Source organism: Eubalaena glacialis, chromosome 12 (genome assembly GCF_028564815.1).
Source record: "Eubalaena glacialis isolate mEubGla1 chromosome 12, mEubGla1.1.hap2.+ XY, whole genome shotgun sequence".
NCBI classification, from domain to species: Eukaryota; Metazoa; Chordata; class Mammalia; order Artiodactyla; family Balaenidae; genus Eubalaena; species Eubalaena glacialis.
In genome coordinates, this window is record NC_083727.1 from 88,041,461 (window position 1) to 88,057,826 (window position 16,366).

The 16,366-nt window shown below is 34.7% G+C and overlaps 1 protein-coding gene across 1 annotated transcript in view; it reads right to left on the reverse strand.

The window, feature by feature from the left end:
• Positions 1-16,366, reverse strand: part of EYS (eyes shut homolog) — a 1,734,738-nt gene that overhangs the window by 323,801 nt on the left and 1,394,571 nt on the right. The window contains exon 31 of the mRNA XM_061207220.1: positions 9,555-9,708. Coding sequence (XP_061063203.1) covers positions 9,555-9,708 — 154 coding nt within the window. The remainder of the gene's footprint in view (positions 1-9,554; positions 9,709-16,366) is intronic.

Below are 16,366 nucleotides of genomic sequence, written 5' to 3' on the forward strand. Positions count from 1 at the left end.
CATTATTTTTAATGCATTTAATGAGTTCTTAACTTTTTTTTTAAACATCTTTATTGGAGTATAATTTTTTTAACATGGTGTGTTAATTTCTGCTTTATAACAAAGTGAATCACCTATACATATACATATATCCCCATATCTCCTCCCTCTTGTGTCTCTCTCCCACCCTCCCTATCACATATATATGGAATCTAAAAAAAAAAATGGTTCTGAAGAACCTAGGGGCAGGAGAGGAATAAAGACACAGACATAGAGAATGGACTTGAGGACACAGGGAAGGGGAAGGGGAAGCTGGGATGAAGTGAGAGAGTGGTATGGACTTATATACACTGCCATTGGTGTTTTGATAGGAAATGCATTGAACCTTTAGATTGCCCTGGGTAGTATTGTCATTTTAACAATAGTAATTCTTCCAACCCATGGACACAGTGTATCTTTCCATCTGTTTGTATCATCTTCAATTTCTTTCATCAGTGTCGCGTAGTTTTCCAGGTACAGTTCTTTTAACTCCTTAGTTAGATTTATTTTTAGGTATTTTATCCTTTTTTGTACGATTGTTTAAGTGTGATTGTTTCTTAATTTCTCTTTCTGTAGTTTTTTATTAGTGTATAGAAGTGCAACAGATTTCTGTGTATTAATTTTGTATCCTGCAACTTTACATAATTCATTGATGGGTTCTAGTTGTTTTTTTGGTGGTGTCTTTAGGATTTTCTATTTATAGTATCATGCCATCTGCAAACAGTGACAGTTTTAATTCTTTGTTTCTAATTTGGATTGCTTTTATTTATTTTTCTTGTCTGATTGCTCTGGCTAGAACTTCCAATACTATGTTGACTAAAAGTAGTGAGAGTGGGCATTCTTGTCTTTATCTTAGAGGAAATGCTTTCAGCTTTTCACCATTGAGTATAATGTTAGCTGTGGATTTGTCATATATGGCTTTTATGATATCGAGGTATATTCCCTCTATACCTACCTTGTTGAGAGTTTTATCACAAATGGATGTATAATTTTGTCAAAAACTTTTTCTGCATTTATTAAGATGATCATATAATTTTAACCTTCAATATGTTAATGTGGTGCATCACATTGACTAATTTGCAAGTACTGAACCATTCTTATATCTTTGGGATATATCCCACTTGATTGTGGTATATGGTCCTTTTAATATACTGTTGAATTTGGTTTCCTAGTATTTTGTTGAGGATTTTTCGTCTATTTTCATCAGTGATATTGACTTGTAATTTTCTTTTTTGTGTTGTCTTTGCCTGATTTTGGTATCAGGGTGATGCTGGCCTTGTATAATGAGTTTGGAAACATTCTTCCTTCTTCAATTTTTTGGAAGAAGTTGAGGATAGGCATTAAACCTTCTTTAAATGTTTGGCAGAATTTACCTGTGAAGCTGTCTAGTCCTGGACTCTGGTTTGTTGGGAGGTTTTTTTTTTTGTTTTTTTATCCTTATTTGGCCCTACTCTCTCTTGGAAACAAAAGTAATATTTAAAACAGGATGATAAATATTTTAAAATTTTTAACAAGGAACTAGGTATAACTCTAATGGTATTATTAGATTCTAAAGTTCAGTGGAAATGTTTTATTGAAGTATTAATATAATCCATTTCCCCCCATGGTCATGGGACCATCATCATAGGACCTTAAGAGCTACCAACTATGTTTGGGATAAAGGGAAATTTTACATTATCTCAAAATTATCTTTAATTGAATGGGGTCAGGGTAACATTTGGTCTGCTGAAAGTAAGGAGGAGATATTACTACGAGTATGTATTTCCATTCAAATAAAGGTAATATGCGGTAGGAAGGGAGAGTGAAGAGAATGATCATTGGGTCATAATATTTCTAAATCTCTGAGAGCAGACCCAGGATTAAATGGACACAGGGACACAGTGATAAATATAGAATTTAATCTGAGCCACTTAATGATCTGCCATTAAGATTATTTCAATTCAATTACAATGAAATTTAATTACTATTTACTGAGTGCCTAGAAGAAACAAAGTTTTGATCGTGGGTTTCTTGGTATTCCTTTATTTTTATTTATTTACTTTTTTTTTAACATCTTTATTGGAGTATAATTGCTTTACAATGGTGTGTTAGTTTCTGCTTTATAGCAAAGTGAATCAGTTATACCTATACATATGTTCCCATATCTCTTCCCTCTTGCATCTCCCTCCCTCCCACCCTCCTATCCCAACCCTCTAAGTGGTCACAAAGCACAGAGCTGATCTCCCTGTGCTATGTGGCTGCTTCTCACTAGCTATCTATTTTACGTTTGGTAGTGTATATATGTCCATGCCACTCTCTCACTTTGTCACATCTTACCCTTCCCCCTCCCCATATCCTCAAGTCCATTCTCTAGTAGGTCTGTGTCTTTATTCCCATCTTGCCACTAGGTTCTTCATGACCTTTTTTTTTTTTATTCCTTAGATTCCATATATATGTGTTAGCATACTCTATTTGTTTTCCTCTTTCTGACTTACTTCGCTCTGTATGACAGACTCTAACTCCATCCACCTCACTACAAATAACTCAATTTCATTTCTTTTTATGGCTGAGTAATATTCCATTGTATGTATGTGCCACATCTTCTTTATCCATTAATCTGTTGATAGACACTTAGGTTGCTACCATGTCCTGGCTATTGTAAATAGAGCTGCAATGAACATTTTGGTACATGACTCTTTTTGAATTATGGTTTTCTCAGGGTATATGCCCAGTAGTGGGATTGCTGTGTCGTATGGTACTTCTATTTTTAGTTTTTTAAGGAACCTCCATACTGTTCTCCATAGTGGCTGTATCAATTTACATTCCCACCAACAGTGCAAGAGTGTTCCCTTTTCTCCACACCCTCTCCAGCATGTATTGTTTCTAGATTTTTTGATGATAGCCATTCTGACCGGTGTGAGATGATATCTCATTGTAGTTTTGATTTGCATTTCTCTAATCATTAATGATGTTGAGCATTCTTTCATGTGTTTGTTGGCAATCTGTATATCTTCTTTGGAGAAATGTCTATTTAGGTCTTCTGCCCATTTTTGGATTGGGTTGTTTGTTTTTTTGTTATTGAGCTGCATGAGCTGCTTGTACATTTTGGAGATTAATCCTTTGTCAGTTGCTTCATTTGCAAATATTTTCTCCCATTCTGAGGGTTGTCTTTTGGTCTTGTTTATGATTTCCTTTGCTGTGCATAAGCTTTTAAGTTTCATTATGTCCCATTTGTTTATTTTTGTTTTTATTTCCATTTCTCTAGGAGGTGGGTCAAAAAGGATCTTGCTGTGACTTATGTCATAGAGTGTTTTGCCTATGTTTTCCTCTAAGAGTTTGATAGTGTCTGGACTTACATTTAGGTCTTTAATCCATTTTGAGTTTATTTTTGTGTATGGTGTTAGGGAGTGTTCTAATTTCATACTTTTACATGTACCTGTCCAATTTTCCCAGCACCACTTATTGAAGAGGCTGTCTTTTCTCCACTGTATATGCTTGCCTCCTTTATCAAAGATAAGGTGACCATATGTGCGTGGGTTTATCTCTGGGCTTTCTATCCTGTTCCATTGATCTATGTTTCTGTTTTTGTGCCAGTACCATACTGTCTTGATTACTGTAGCTTTGTAGTATAGTCTGAAGCCAGGGAGCCTGATTCCTCCAGCTCCATTTTTCATTCTCAAGATTGCTTTGGCTATTCGGGGTCTTTTCTGTGAAAAATGCCAGTGGTAGTTTGATAGGGATTGCATTGGATCTGTAGATTGCTTTGGGTAGTATAGTCATTTTCACAATGTTGATTCCTCCAATCCAAGAACATGGTATATCTCTCCATCTATTTGTATCATCTTTAATTTCTTTCATCAGTGTCTTATAATTTTCTGCATACAGGTCTGTTGTCTCCTTAGGTAGGTTTATTCCTAGATATTTTATTCTCTTTGTTGCAATGGTAAATGGGAGTGTTTTCTTAATTTCACTCTCAGATTTTTCATCATTAGTGTATAGGAATGCAAGAGATTTCTGTGCATTAATTTTGTATCCTGCTACTTTACCAAATTCATTGATTAGCTCTAGTAGTTTTCTGGTAGCATCTTTAGGATTCTCTATGTATAGTATCATGTCATCTGCAAACAGTGACAGCTTTACTTCTTCTTTTCCGATTTGGATTCCTTTTATTTCTTTTTCTTCTCTGATTGCTCTGGCTAAAACTTCCAAAACTATGTTGAATAATAGTGGTGAGAGTGGGCAACCTTGTCTTGTTCCTGATCTTAGTGGAAATGGTTTCAGTTTTTCACCATTGAAGACGATGTTGGCTGTGGTTTTGTCATATATGGCCTTTATTATGTTGAGGAAAATTCCCTCTATGCCTACTTTCTTCAGGGCTTTTATCATAAATCGGTGTTGAATTTTGTCAAAAGCTTTCTCTGCATCTATTGAGATGATCATATGGTTTTTATCCTTCAGTTTGTTAATATGGTGTATCACGTTGATTGATTTGCGTATATTGAAGAATCCTTGCATTCTTGGAATAAACCCCACTTGATCATGGTTTATGATCCTTTTAATGTGCTGTTGGATTCTGTTTGCTAGTATTTTGTTGAGAATTTTTGCATCTATGTTCATCAGTGATATTGGCCTGTAGTTTTCTTTCTTTGTGACATCTTTGTCTGGTTTTGGTATCAGGGTGATGGTGGCCTCGTAGAATGAGTTGGGGAGTGTTCTTCTCTCTGCAATATTTTGGAAGAGTTTGAGAAGGATAGGTTTTAGCTCTTCTCTAAATGTTTGATAGAATCCGCCTGTGAAGCCATCTGGTCCTGGGCTTTTGTTTGTTGGAAGATTTTTAATCACAGTTTCAATTTCAGTGCTTGTGATTGGTCTGTTCATATTTTCTATTTCTTCCTGGTTCAGTCTTGGCAGGTTGTGCATTTCTAAGAATTTGTCCATTTCTTCCAGGTTGTCCATTTTATTGGCATACAGTTGCTTGTAGTAATCTCTCATGATCATTTGTATTTCTGCAGTGTCAGTTGTTACTTCTCCTTTTTCATTTCTAATTCTATTGATTTGAGTCTTCTCCCTTTTTTTCTTGATGAGTCTGGCTAATGGTTTATCAATTTTGTTTATCTTCTCAAAGAACCAGCTTTTAGTTTTATTGATCTTTACTATTGTTTCCTTCATTTCTTTTTCATTTATTTCTGATCTGATCTTTATGATTTCTTTCCTTCTGCTAACTTTGGGGTTTTTGTGTTCTTCCTTCTCTAATTGCTTTAAGTGCAAGGTTAGGTTGTTTATTTGAGATGTTTCCTGTTTCTGAGGTAGGCTTGTATTGCTATAAACTTCCCTCTTAGAACTGCTTTTGCTGCATCCCATAGGTTTTGTGTCATTGTGTCTCCATTGTCATTTGTTTCTAGATATTTTTTGATTTCCCCTTTGATTTTTTCAGTGATCACTTCGTTATTAAGAAGTGTATTGCTTAGCCTCCATGTGTAGTCTGTTGTTTTTAGGTGGAATGTCCTATAAATATCAATTAAGTCCATCTTGTTTAATGTATCATTTAAAGCTTGTGTTTCCTTATTTGTTTTCATTTTGGATGATCTGTCCATTGTTGAAAGTGGGGTGTTAAAGTCCCCTACTATGATTGTGTTACTGTCAATTTCCCATTTTATGGCTGTTAGTATTTGCCTTATGTATTGATGTGCTCCTATGTTGGGTGCATAAATATTTACAATTGTTATATCTTCTTCTTGGATCAATCCCTTGATCATTATATAGTGTCCTTCTTTGTCTCTTGTAATAGTCTTTATTTTAAAGTCTATTTTGTCTGATATGGGAATTGCTAATCCAGCTTTCTTTTGATTTCCATTTGCATGGAATATCTTTTTCTATCCCCTCACTTTCAGTCTGTATGTGTCCCTAAGTCTGAAGTAGGTCTCTTATAGACAGCATATATACAGGTCTTGTTTTTGTATCCATTCAGCCAGTCTGTGTCTTTTGGTGGGAGCATTTAATCCATTTACATTTAAGGTGGGAGGTTTTTAATTTGTGATTAAATTTAATTACTAGTAATTGGTCTGTTCATATTTTTTATTTCTTCCTGATTCAACTGTGAGAGATTGTTTGTTTCTGGGAATTTATTCATTTTTTCTAAGTTGTCCATTTGTTTGGTGTATAATTGTTCATAGGACTCTCTTATAATCCTTTGTATATTTGTGGTGTTGTTTGTTACTTCTTTCAGAGCTGGTGTGAGAGGCTGGTTCCTGACATGAGTGACTGTGGGGTTTGGGGTGTCCCATAGCTTGTGTCAGCCCCCTAGGGGATAGGGCCAGATCCCAGGGCAACTGGCTTAGTGGCCCATGCTGTCCCAGAGCTGGTGTTGGCCTGCTGGTGCATGGGGTTGAGTCCTGGAGAGGCTAGGCTCAGCAGGTCTAAGGCAGCCAGCCTGCCTGTGAGTGGGTCTGTGTCCCTGCCAGGCCAACTCCTTGGTCTGAAGCATCCTAGTAATGGTGCCAGCAGGCTGGTGGGCCAGTCTGGGTCCTGGCACTAATAAGCTAGAGAGAGGATTCCAATATGGTGCTTGCCAGCATCAGTGTCCTTATGGTAGAACAAGCTCCCTAATATGGCTGCCACCAGTGTCTATGTCCCCAGGGTGAGAAACAGTCTCCTCCTGCCTCTCCAGGAAGCTCTCCAAGATCAGCATGTGGGCCTGACCCAGGCTTGTCTCACATAACTTCTTCTGCCCTGGGTCTTGGAGTGTGTGAGATTTTGTTTGCACCTTTAAGAATGGAGTCTATCTTCCACAGCTCTCTGGCTCTCTTATATGCAAGCCTTGCTGGTCTTCAAAGCCAAATGTTCCTATGGCTCATCTTCCTGGTGCAGGACTCCTGGACTGGGGAGCCTGATGTGGGGCTCAGACCCCTTGTTCCTTGGGGAGAACCTCTACAATTGTAACTATCCTCCTGTTTGTGGGCCACCCACACATGGGAATGGGTGTTGACTATATCGTGACTCAGCCCCTCCAACCCATTGCCTTGTGGTTCTTTAAATCTTTAGCTGTAGAAGATCTTTTCTGCTAGTCTTTTGGTCTTTCTGATCAATAGTTGTTTTGTAATTAGTTGAATTTTTCTGTGCTCATGGGAGGAGGTGAGCTCAGAATTTTCCCACTCTGCCATCTTGGCCACCAGTCCTAATTATTTTTTTAATCTGTCAATTTCTATATGACACCAACCTAGTCCAAGCTACCATATGTCTTATTTGGACATATAACAGACATCTAAGCGGCCCCCTTCAATCACTCTTTAACCCAGCTATAGGGCCCTACAGTGTTTGCCATCTGGTGGACCCTCAGTCTTCACCTTCCAATCCTCAGCCATCCTCCTCTGCTCCTCTGTTCCATATGCAGTTAGTCTATTGGATCCCTTAATATACTGTGGCTCTTTCCACCAAAGGCTCTTTCCTCATACTCTTTTCACTGCCTGGAACTCCTACACCAATGCTTTGACTGTTTCTGCTTGTTTGTTTTTACCTAGTTCACCACCTCTACCCATTTTTCAGAGAGCTTCCTTTGACTCTTTATCCTAGGCCAGGCTACTTTGTAATTTGTTTTCCTTCCACCATTTTTTAAAAATTTCCCACACATCTCAAATTTTAATTATTGATATTTCCTCCTTAGTGTGACTATTTGTCAATCTGCCTCACTAAACTTTATATAAGAATTAGGATTTTGTCTGTTTTGGCTTAACATTGAATTCCAGGAGCTTAGTATAGTACTACAAATATATTAAAAAAAATGTTACATGAATAAATAAAATTAAAAATGGAAAAAACCGCAGAAGAAACAGAAAGAAAAATGAGAAAAATTAAGAAATATTGAGAGAGCAGGTGGGTACTCAACTTTTCTAAAATTAATTTGTAGTTAATTTATTCTAACTAATTTATTTAAACTTATATAATGTTTTAAAATTATATACATTTAAATAATTTAAGTAATATAACGTGTAATGTATAATATAATGTATCATATATAATATAATTCTAGGATCAGCCTTTAATGCAAACTATTGTCACCCTGAGGTCTTGTAGGATATTGCTGACAAGACAAATCAGATTTACATTTTTGCATCAGTAAAGATGGCTGTATTTCACTTTCTAAATTTTGGATAAAATTAATCCAAAGTCCTTTGTTTTCAGTTTTAATAAAAGTGTCAGTAATTTTTTACAGGATGCTTTCAACTTGAGGCTACCTAAGGATTTGAGGGGTTTGTTTGAGGACTGCCTGACTAGGTCCTCTTTAGTTAAAGGCAAAACATGAAATCAGTCCTTCAAGAAAGTTTGACCAAAAATAGAAATTACTTCATATGTAATAGACTGTTTGTATAAAATGATGACATTGTTTAAAATGATGAGGTTATCAAGAAATGCCTTTTAAACTGGTTTTAAGTTATTCACCTTCTCATCGGGTTCCTTTTCTGTGATCAACATCAGGCTTTTGTAAGAGAAATGATTGAAATTGGAGTTAAGTCCATTGCTCTCAAAGTTTGTTTTTTTCTGTACGTAACTCAGTGTTCCAAAAGGGTATGCCTAATTTATGAATAACAATTTCATTACCTTAGGGTAATTTCATTGCCTTCTAGTCATAACCAGCTGAATTTCCCAGCCCAGACACTCTCATTTCTTCATTCATTCAGACATTTATGAGAATCTGTCAGACGCCCTGCTAAGTACATTAAAGATGAGTAAGATACTGTTCCTGCCTGTATGTATTTTCCATTTTCAGATTGGTGTCAATTTCTTTGATTTTATTTTCAGATTGATGCAGACCCTGGGAAAGATTATTCGATTTATATAACCTACATAGGTTAGCCAAGATTCCAGATGATCAGACCAACTTATCCAAATGTCATCTAATACATAAAGTCAGACACAAAATGTTATTTTTAACTGACAAAGAGTAACTTTGGAGAACATTATTACTAGATTGTTATACTGATGAGCAATTTTAAATTCTTGGCTGCTACATGTAAATTTTGTTCAGTAGTGCCCTTGGGATGTGATCATCATATTTAGCCATTTCTCTTTTGGGGATTTCCTAATTTTGAAGCATGAATTAATTTCAAGACTGCCTTCCAAAATTTTATGTGCTCCAGAGAGACATTTCCATTTAATATGCGATTTTTTTCTACTGAATTTTCTTTTTTCTGTTCTGTGCTAATGACGTTTCCCCCCCTCCATTTCCTAAGAGCAGTGCTCTTTTCACTCAATAGATATTTTGTTGAACAATTGAACTAGATCTTAATTTCAACTGAACCACCCAATTCTTTAATCTATTTAATTGCTTCAAAATATTTTCAGAGAAATTGATTCATTTTGTCTACAATTTGATTGTCACTGGATGGTATCAAATTTGTAGTTTATTTCACTAAAATGAAAAAAAAACGATTGGGAAAACAATTTTCAGAGAGACCGTTTTTTTCTTTCTTTCTGTATTTAGGTGGCTATTACACATGTAAAAAACATTTAAAAAATAAGGCTCAGCACTATAGTTCAAGGAACTACTGTGGGGTACTTACCGTATTGTTATAGGGATGAATACATTTCTGTTAATGCTGTAATTAGCAGAAAGAGTCAAGATATTTTGAGAACTTCCACATCCGTATTTAACTGTGGGCTTTCCTTCCACAAGAAATAAATGAAGAAACTGTTGTCCAAAATTCTTCTCATTACCTTTAAGAACAAATATTACATTAAATGAGCGATTAATGTAGACTTACATTTTATTCAATAGCAATCATTCATTTAGCAAACACAATCTTAGTTCTCAAGGAGTAATCATTCAGTGAGATGATAGGAGTGTTATTAGATAATTATTCAATGTAAAAAGTACTATACTAGAAATATACATTATTTTCCACAGGCTGAGGATAGCATAGTACTAACAGCATTAACTTGACATGAGATTTTAACTTCTGACTTTGTTTCTTAATAACTATAACCTTAACTATTTTCAACCTCAGTTTCCCAATAGGTTCTAATGGGATAATGAGAGCAAATAATTGTTAGAATTACTGTGATAATAAAATAAGATAATAAATGAAAAGTGCCTGGCACCTACTGAGTATTGATAACTTGATTTATTATTATTAATTATTTATATTTTAATTTTAATATGTCTCATAAAAATTGAAATGGTAAAGAAACATATAAAGAAAAACAAACAAAAAAATTCCCCTTTCTGCCAGCCCATCCTTCATCCCCCTTTGAGATATTCTTTTTTTTTTTTTTATTTTTGCCTCTACTTGTTTTGTTTTCAGAAGAATTTTTTTTTTAAATTTTATTACTTTATTTATTTTTGGCTGTGTTGGGTCTTCGTTTCTGTGCGAGGGCTTTCTCTAGTTGCGGCAAGCGGGGGCCACTCTTCATCGCGGTGCACGGGCCTCTCACTATCGTGGCCTCTCTTGTTGCAGAGCACAGGATCCAGACGCGCAGGCTCAGTAGTTGTGGCTCACGGGCCTAGTTGCTCCGCAGCCTGTGGGATCTTCCCAGACCAGGGCTCGAACTCGTGTCCCTTGCATTAGCAGGCAGACTCTCAACCACTGCACCACCAGGGAAGCCCTGAGGTATTCTTTATTGTCATTTATACACATACAAATATTTGTATAGCCCTAATTTTATTTTTAAAACAAATAATATAATAAATAGCTTTGCTTACTTGTCTTTTCACTTAACAATAAATTTTAGATATCTGTCCTTGTAGGTACATAGATTTCTCTCTTTTTTAACATTCCTAATTGAAGTATCACTCACACAGAAAATCACACAAATTTTAAGCATATAGCTTAGTGAATTCTCACAAAGTGAACCCGCTCACACAAACACCACCAACTTAAGAAAAAGAAAATTTTCTGCATTGTCAGAATTCCTATTGATCAGTGCTCCCCTCTTCCCTCCACCAAATGGAACTGAGATCTTGATGTTTAACAATAGCAATAGTTTTGCTTGATTTTCATCTTTATATTAGTGGGATCATACTTATATGTTCTTTAGCGTCTATTTGCTTTTGCTCAATATTATGTTTGCGAGATAGCATTAACCCTTCATTTCTACTGCTTTATAATATTCTATTAAATGAATATTCACAAGTCAGTTATTTTTTCTTCTATAGGTGGAAATCCACCCACCCTGTTTTTGGTTTTTATGAATAATGCTGCTATGACAATCTTGTATGTGTCTTTGGTGTTGAAGTGCATGCATTTCTGTTTTGTATATACCAGGAGTTAAATTGTTCTGTCACAGAATATGACTATGATTAATTTGGTAGCTACTACCAGTTTTCTGAAATGATGTCTTAACTCCTTACCAACAGTATATGAATGTCAGCTGATCCATTTTTTTTTTTTTTGGCCATTAATTGGTTTGATCACCTTGTAGATTTTAACTATTCTGTGTTTTTTATTCTGGCTTTAATTTTTGTTTTCCTCATATTAGAGTAGTTGAGCATACTCTCATGTTTAGTGGTTATTTTGATATCCTTTTTTGTGAAGTGTCGGTTTGTGTGTCTTTCTCTTATTTTTGTTTGGTTGTTTGCTTTTTCCTTATTGATTATAGAGTTATATCTATGTATATATGTAATATTTATATACATATATATGCATACACATAAAAGAGCATACAAACAAGCTCTTTATCAACTACATATATTGAAAATATCTTCTCCAATACTGTAGATCATCTGACCATTCTCTTAGGGGTCAATTTTGATGAACATATGTTCTTAATTTTAGTATGGGTAAATTTACCAGTTGTTTCCTTTGTGGTTATGATTAGTACTTTCTGTATCATCTTTAAGATATCTTTGCCTGCCTCAAAGTCACAAAGTTATTCTCTTACATTATCTTCAGTAAGCTTTATTTAAGAGCTACACTCTCCTGAGAATTGACTTTTGTGTATGATGTGAAGTAAGGGGTTGTAGTAGGTTGAATAATGGCTCTGAAAGATATTTATGTCCTAATTGTTGGAAGCTGCGAATATTAACCTTATATGGCAAGGGAGACTTTGCAGGTGTGATTAAATTAAAGATCTTGGGATAGGGAGATTATCCTGGATTATCTGGCTGGGTCGTAAAATTAATCACATGTCTTTTTAAGAGAGAGGCAGAGGGAAATTTGACAGTGGAAGAGGACAAGTTATGTGACTATAGAAGCAGAGATTGGAGTGATGCAGCCACAAGCCAAGAAATGCCAGCAACTGCCAGAAAGAGGCTGGAAGAGGCAAGGAATAGTTTCTCCTCTGGAGCCTCTGGAAGTAACCAGTCCTGCTAACAACTTGATTTTAGTTGTATAAGATACATTTTATACTTCTGGTTTCTGTGGTTTTAAACCACTAAGTTTATGGTAATTTGCTGCAGCAGAATAGGAAATTAATACAGGGTCAATTTTTATTTTTTCTCTTTTGATTTCCAATTGATCTAAAATCATCAAAACAAATAATTCTCATGATGTATTTACTGAATTCTCAGATATTTGTGGAATACATATTTTTAAATTTTTCATATCCCCATTCTCTATTCTTTACTTTTATTTATTTTTGTGAATATATACATTTAAGATAATGATTTTGTTGTTTTTTTACTCAAGCAATATAAAAAATACCTGTGAAAGTGCACTAAAAGCTGAAATTACACCCCTCAGAAATGGCCAGCAATTGGAGAGAGTGTGGAAAAAAGGGAACCCTCCTACACTGTTGGTGGGAATGTAAATTGGTACAGCCACTATGGAGCACAGTATGGAGTTTCCTTACAAAACTAAAAGAGTTATCATGTGATCCTGCAATCACATTCCTGGGCATATATCTGGAGAAAGCCATAATTTGAAAAGATACATATGCCCCAATGTTCACTGCAACACTGTTTACAATAGCCAAGACATGGAAGCAACATAAAAGTTCATCAACAGATGAGTGGATAAAGGTGTGGTATATATATATATATATATATATATATATATATATATATATACACACACACACACACACAATGGAATATTGTGTGTATATATATATATATATAAAAGCTATAAAAAAGAATGAAATAATTTCATTTGCAGCCACATAGATGGACCTAGAGATTGTCATACCAAGTGAAGTAAGCCAGACAAAGACAAATATCATATGATATCACTTATATGTGGAGTCTAAAAAAATGATACAAATGAACTTATTTATAAAACAGAAACAGACTCATAGATATAGAAAATAAACTTACAGTTACCAAAGGGGAAAGGTAGGGGAGATAAAGTAGGAATTTGGGAATAACATATAAACACTTCTATATATAAAATAAATAACAAGGACCTACTGTATAGCACAGGGAACTATATTCAATATTTTTAATAATGTATAAGGGAAAAGAATCTGAAAAAGAATATATATATACTTATATATATATGTGAATCAATTTGCTGTATACCTGAAAGTAACACAACATTGTAGGTCAACTATACTGCAATAAAAATTTAATTAATTAAAAAAAGAAATGGCTAGCATTAATATTTGGCAAACACTTCCATAGATACAAAGGCTGATAACTGGATAGATGAATATGTAGAGAGAAAGTTTTTTTTAATTAGAGCAAAATCATAGTGTATATGGATTTTAAAATGAAAATTATATTAAATCAGTAGTTCTCAAACTTTTAGGTCTAAGGACACTTTAGCACACTTAAAATCTACCAAGAATCCCCCAAAAGCTTTTGTTTACATGGTTTGCATCTTTTGATACTTACTGTATTAGAATTTAAAACTGAGAAAGTTTTCAAATATTTATCAATTAGTTTAGCTAAAAATAACAATAATAAAATCCATTACATGTTACCTAAATAAACATATTTTGGGAAAAGTATTATATTTTCCAAAAAAAAGGAATAATCAGAGGAGTAATATTATTCTATTCTTTTGCAAATATATTTAATGTAATGCTTAATAAAAGACAGCTGGATTCTCATATCTACTTCTGTATTCAATCTGTTGTGAATTGCTGCTTTGGTTGAAATATATGAACTCTAGCCTCACACAGAATGTAGTTGTAATGGAAGTCTTTTTAAATACAGACAAATTGGACAAATGGTAGTTCCTTAAAGTTTAGTTGCAAAGTGGAATCTGAAACTATATTAATGATCTTTACATACTCTGTTACACTAAAATTCCATTGGTCTTTCTTGCACTTTGAATGGATATTCTACCTGTGCATGATTTTGTAACATCGTGCATTGACTATTTGAAAAATGTTGGTTCACTGGGTTAAAGAGATCTTTCAAATGTTGACATATTTTATCATATAATATATTAATAAAGCATATTCATTGATATTACTACTGAACTCATCAGAAAGTACTGGGAAGCTCAGAAGCTCATTATAGAGAAGGTAAATTTTCTAAAATTCTAATTTTTCTTAGAAAGCTTGAGTTTTATCTTTGTGAACAAATATTGTTAGCTGCCTAACTTGAAATAACAGGTTTGCTTTGTTAATTTTTGAGAAAAAAATCTGTAAAATATGCAAGTCTGAATAACCATAGGTTATCTTTTAGTCAATTTTCAAGTCATGTTTTCATAATGCTACTTCAACCAGCAACTTAAAAAAATGCACATACGTTTTTCCTCAAGTCAGTTATACTTTAGTGTGTAGTATGTAGTATGTAGCAGACTTGCTTTCTGTATACTTCTCCTTTTGTACATAGAACATTAAAGAGTTGTATATACAAGGACTGAGAATTTAAAAAGTGAATCCGTTTTCCTGCAACATGAAGAACAATTTTTGTGTCTGCTTGTGCTTTGAGTGCATAGCGGAGTAGAACAAAATGACCAAATACAATTCGGTGCCACAGCCATGACCCGAGGTGCCAGAAGTTTCATCCACTGTGACTTTTGTATCATGAGTGCAACTGTCAACACAGTGAAAAGACAAATGTCTAAGTTTTAGTAAAAAAAATAATTTTGATGTTATGGAAACTTGAAAGGGTCTTGAAGATACTCAGGGGTCTGGATAAACTTGAACTATCTCTGTATTAGAACTCACATCAATTTAAAAGAAAAAAAAAAAAAAAGAGAGACCAGAGTGAAACTAAAGGTATTGCTGAACCTCAGATAAATGTTTCTTTAACATCTCAGCAAGAATGTCAGGAAACCTAGGCTATCTCTCCCTCCAGGCATCAGGCTCTAGAGAATGGAATAAAAGCAACACTCAGATCTCCAGGAATGGTTCAGAGAAAAGTGTCAGAAAAGACTGAAAGAATTTAAAATAGGAAAGAAAAAAATCTAGTTCACCCATTCAGTTTCTTGTCACCTTTCTTTATCTGTGAGCTATTTTGCAGCTTTATAAGTTGGAGAAAATGAATAATAATTCAAATAATTCTTGTCTGTAGAAATGCACACTAACTGTGTCTGGTAAAATGCAATTGGTTAGTACATGGAGGGAGAACTGCTTTCCATCCCTTTGCAAGTTTGCTTCAGAATTCCTTAGTCTTTTTGTATGACTTTGCTCCTTGTATTCTCCTTTGAACTGGTTGTAGTATCTTACCAGTCCCCTCATCAATTAATAGCTTAAATAAAATCTCTGACATGTTCATTTTATATGCCTTTTTGAAAAGTATCCTTTAACAAAGGAAAACGAACTAATTTCAGTTTTTGAAATTATGAGGTATATCAGGAGAAATGATTCACATTATATTAGAGCAAATAAAACCAAAATCAACTCCAAGGAGAAAAATTTTCATCGAATACAACATGAATGGGGTCCCAAACATGAATGACAGTTTGATCTGAGATCACGTATAAACAAATGATCAGAAGAGATTCATCATTTTGAGTTAAAATAAAACTCAACATCATTCTTTATAGAATTGCTGGTGATGAATACAGATAATATGTTTATTATATCAGGTACGTAGACAGTCGAGTTTGGAAATTTCCATAAAGTGACATGGATTTCTACCATCTCCCATAAAAGAAATAACACCATACATTTATATGGTACTTTGTATTTTTCAAAACACTTTTACGTGCATTTTTTCAAACCTTGTGAATTTGATAGTAACAATTACATCTGCATGTTTTGTAGTCAGAAAACAGAAAGTTTCATTGACTGGCTCTATGTTGTACAGTCAGCTCACAACCGATTTGGGCTCAAGTCTTGGGTGATGTTGTTACCTCCTGATACTTGGATCAGAACTGCCTGTGGCAACAGCTGATGGTCTCTTCCTTCCTGGTACCACCTTGGTGGCATGTGATAAAGACTGTTCTCCCAGGTTGCCCTGGGTTCTCCGCTGAACCCAGGCTCTTGCTGCAGCTCTAGAACTCCACTTTCCCCACTATCCTAAAAGGTTTGTGTTTGT